The 2674-nt window shown below is 40.9% G+C and overlaps 1 protein-coding gene across 1 annotated transcript; it reads right to left on the reverse strand.

Moving 5' to 3' along the window:
- Nucleotides 1-1160: 1160 nt before the first annotated feature.
- Nucleotides 1161-2102, reverse strand: LOC100941533 (olfactory receptor 1361-like). Its single transcript, XM_003785415.1, has one exon. It carries the CDS (start codon nt 2100-2102, stop codon nt 1161-1163), a length of 942 nt encoding a protein of 313 aa, XP_003785463.1.
- Nucleotides 2103-2674: the final 572 nt, after the last annotated feature.

The raw sequence follows: 2674 nt of genomic DNA on the forward strand, positions 1-2674 counted from the left end.
GATTCTGATGTACCAAATTTACCTACTCCCCTCCTACCAATGGACATTTCTCAATTTTCTTAGCTATTTCCTCTCTCAGACCTGCAAATGTTGCGGTACCTACCCATCTCAGGGCTCTGCCTATAGTTCTCTTCTCTTTTCTATACTCTCTTACTAGGTGATTTTATCTAGTTACAAAGTTTCAAGGATTGTCTACATTTTACTGCTCTGACATTTCTATGACCTGATAGGATCTCTCCTTGTACCTAAGAAATATGTACTTAACTGTCTCTGGACAACTCCATTTGGATACCTAACACATGCCACAAAGTTAATTTGGGCACAAAAAGTTACTGATTTTTGCTCCCCAACCAAATCTGCATGCATTTAACATTCAAAGATTTCCACAGATAAGGAAATGGCATAATGATTCCACAGATTTTCACAGGCAATTCTTGATTATTCCTTTTCCCTTAAACATTACATCTAAAACATCTTCTAAATAATTCTCTTTCCCATAAACCCAAATCTGACCACCTGCTCCTGGTGTTAGACCACTATGCAGACTTTCCTCCAGTCTCCGTTATTAGTGACCGAGACTTCTTCTTTGGGATGGTAGAAAAAGGTATAGATGGAATAATCCAGTCACTATATATATAGAACTATTATTATTATGAATTGAGAGCTTGCTAAAGTGAGACTGTGAAAATATTACAATTTTAACAGAGGCTTAGGCTATATGATGGTTTATTCAAAACTTGCTCTTCTGTAATAATGGTATCGTAATTCACTTTGATTTCTTTGTGTTAGACAGTACATGCTACACCATTACTGAAATGATCAAAGTTATGCAAGCTATATTGATTTGTTATCATTTTGTTTAATAGTCCTCTATGCTCCAGACCTGAAAGATGAGAGGTTCAGGTTTAGTGATTTAAAAATATCTTTTCAGATTCAGTGTAATGAGATTCTAGGTCAGTCAACAGAGACCAGAACCATTTATTCATGAATTCACATTTTCCCAGATCTGAAGAGAGCCAACAGGGAAGACTATTCACAGGAATGTGATTCATATGAGTTAGTAGCAGTATACCCCATCAGTTTGAGGTATTTCCAGGTTAGGTCTTAACTCTGTGGTCTCAGGAGACGTGCTGCCATTGCCTGTTTTCGTAGGAGCCACACTAGAAGTTTCTTGAGACATAGTATTTCCTCAAAAGCCTTCGAAGAGCTCCTTTAACCTCCTGGTTCCTGAGGCTATAGATCAGTGGATTTAGCATAGGGGTAACTACTGTGTAGAAGATGGCGACTTGCCGATCCTGGTCCAAGTCATAGCTGGAGGATGGTCGGAGGTACATGCGGATCACAGAGCCATACAGGAGTAGCACAACCAGGATGTGGGAGCTACAAGTGGACAGAGCTTTGCGCAGGGCAGCGACTGAGTGCATGCGGGCTACAGCAACACCAATGCGGGCATAGGAACTCAAAATGAAGAAGAAGGGGCTGACCACCACAGCCACACCTTCAGTGAATATTAGCATCTCATTGACCACTGGCCTGGTGCAGGAGAGCTGCAGCAGGGGAGTGATGTCACAGAAGAAGTGAGTAACCTGGTTGCCACAGAAGGTTAAGCGGGTGACCAACACACTATAAAGGAGGCTGTTGAGGCTGACAACTACCCATGAAGTCAATGTTATGCGCAGACAGAGGCGATGGGTGACAATAGTGAAGTATCTTAAGGGGTCACAGATGGCAATGTAGCGGTCATAAGCCATGGCAGCTAGCAAGTGGCCTTCCATGCTACCCACAGCCATGAAGAAGAACAACTGGATTATGCAGCAGTTATATGAGATGGTTCGATGCACAGAGAGTGTGTGCACCAGCATCTGAGGAACAGTAATGGTTGTCAGAAATATGTCAATAAAAGAAAGCTGGCTGAGCAGGAAATACATAGGGGTCTGAAGCTTGGGGTCTGAGTGAGCAACAATTACTAATAGCATGTTGCCCATAACTGCAACCAGGTACATGGCTAGGACAATACCAAAAATAACTGGCTGTACTTCTGGCCAGCTGGACAAGCCCAACAAGACAAATTCAGTCACTTCTGTCCTGTTTCTAGTGTCCATAGCACATAGTCTACATCACCTGCAAAGAGGGAAGGAAGATCATGGGTGGAAAGAGAAGAGAAAGATGTCAAGGCTTAACCAGACCTTACAGTACCTACATCTTAGATGCACGACTGGAGGGAGGATGTGGTCTTTACTATATGTGAAAAAGCTCAACTTTGTTCTTTGGTAGGGGTGTCCATATTCCATTAATTCAACCTAACCTATCTAGGATGTGAGTAGAAATGCTTAATATAATCATTGATTCTATTAATTATTACTTTTTAATGAATACTATAATTTGCCAGTGGAGGGAATTCTCATGTCTCTTCAGCTCAGGTTTTCCCAATAGATCAACAGGGTACACCAAAGAGGTAACTTTTGAGACTGCTACACAAATAAAAATAATTGATGAAATACTCTGATGAATGTGAGAAAATAATTTTAAAATAGTAGAGGATATGTATAGGAGAATATATAATAAAAAGTGGAGGTCCCTTCCCCATTGCTTGCCTATCAAGCTAATTTTAGCTCTTCTGGTATTTCATACTTCTGTGCCTCCAAATGATATGCCACTTGCTATGGATCATGTT

The sequence above is a fragment of the Otolemur garnettii genome, unplaced genomic scaffold, assembly GCF_000181295.1.
Source record: "Otolemur garnettii isolate 467f Iridium unplaced genomic scaffold, OtoGar3 scaffold00014, whole genome shotgun sequence".
In the NCBI taxonomy this organism is placed as follows: Eukaryota; Metazoa; Chordata; class Mammalia; order Primates; family Galagidae; genus Otolemur; species Otolemur garnettii.

What these genes read in the sequence shown, in the direction of transcription:
- LOC100941533 (XM_003785415.1), bottom strand. Translation starts at nt 2,102, where the DNA reads ATGGACACTAGAAACAGGACAGAAGTGACTGAATTTGTCTTGTTGGGC.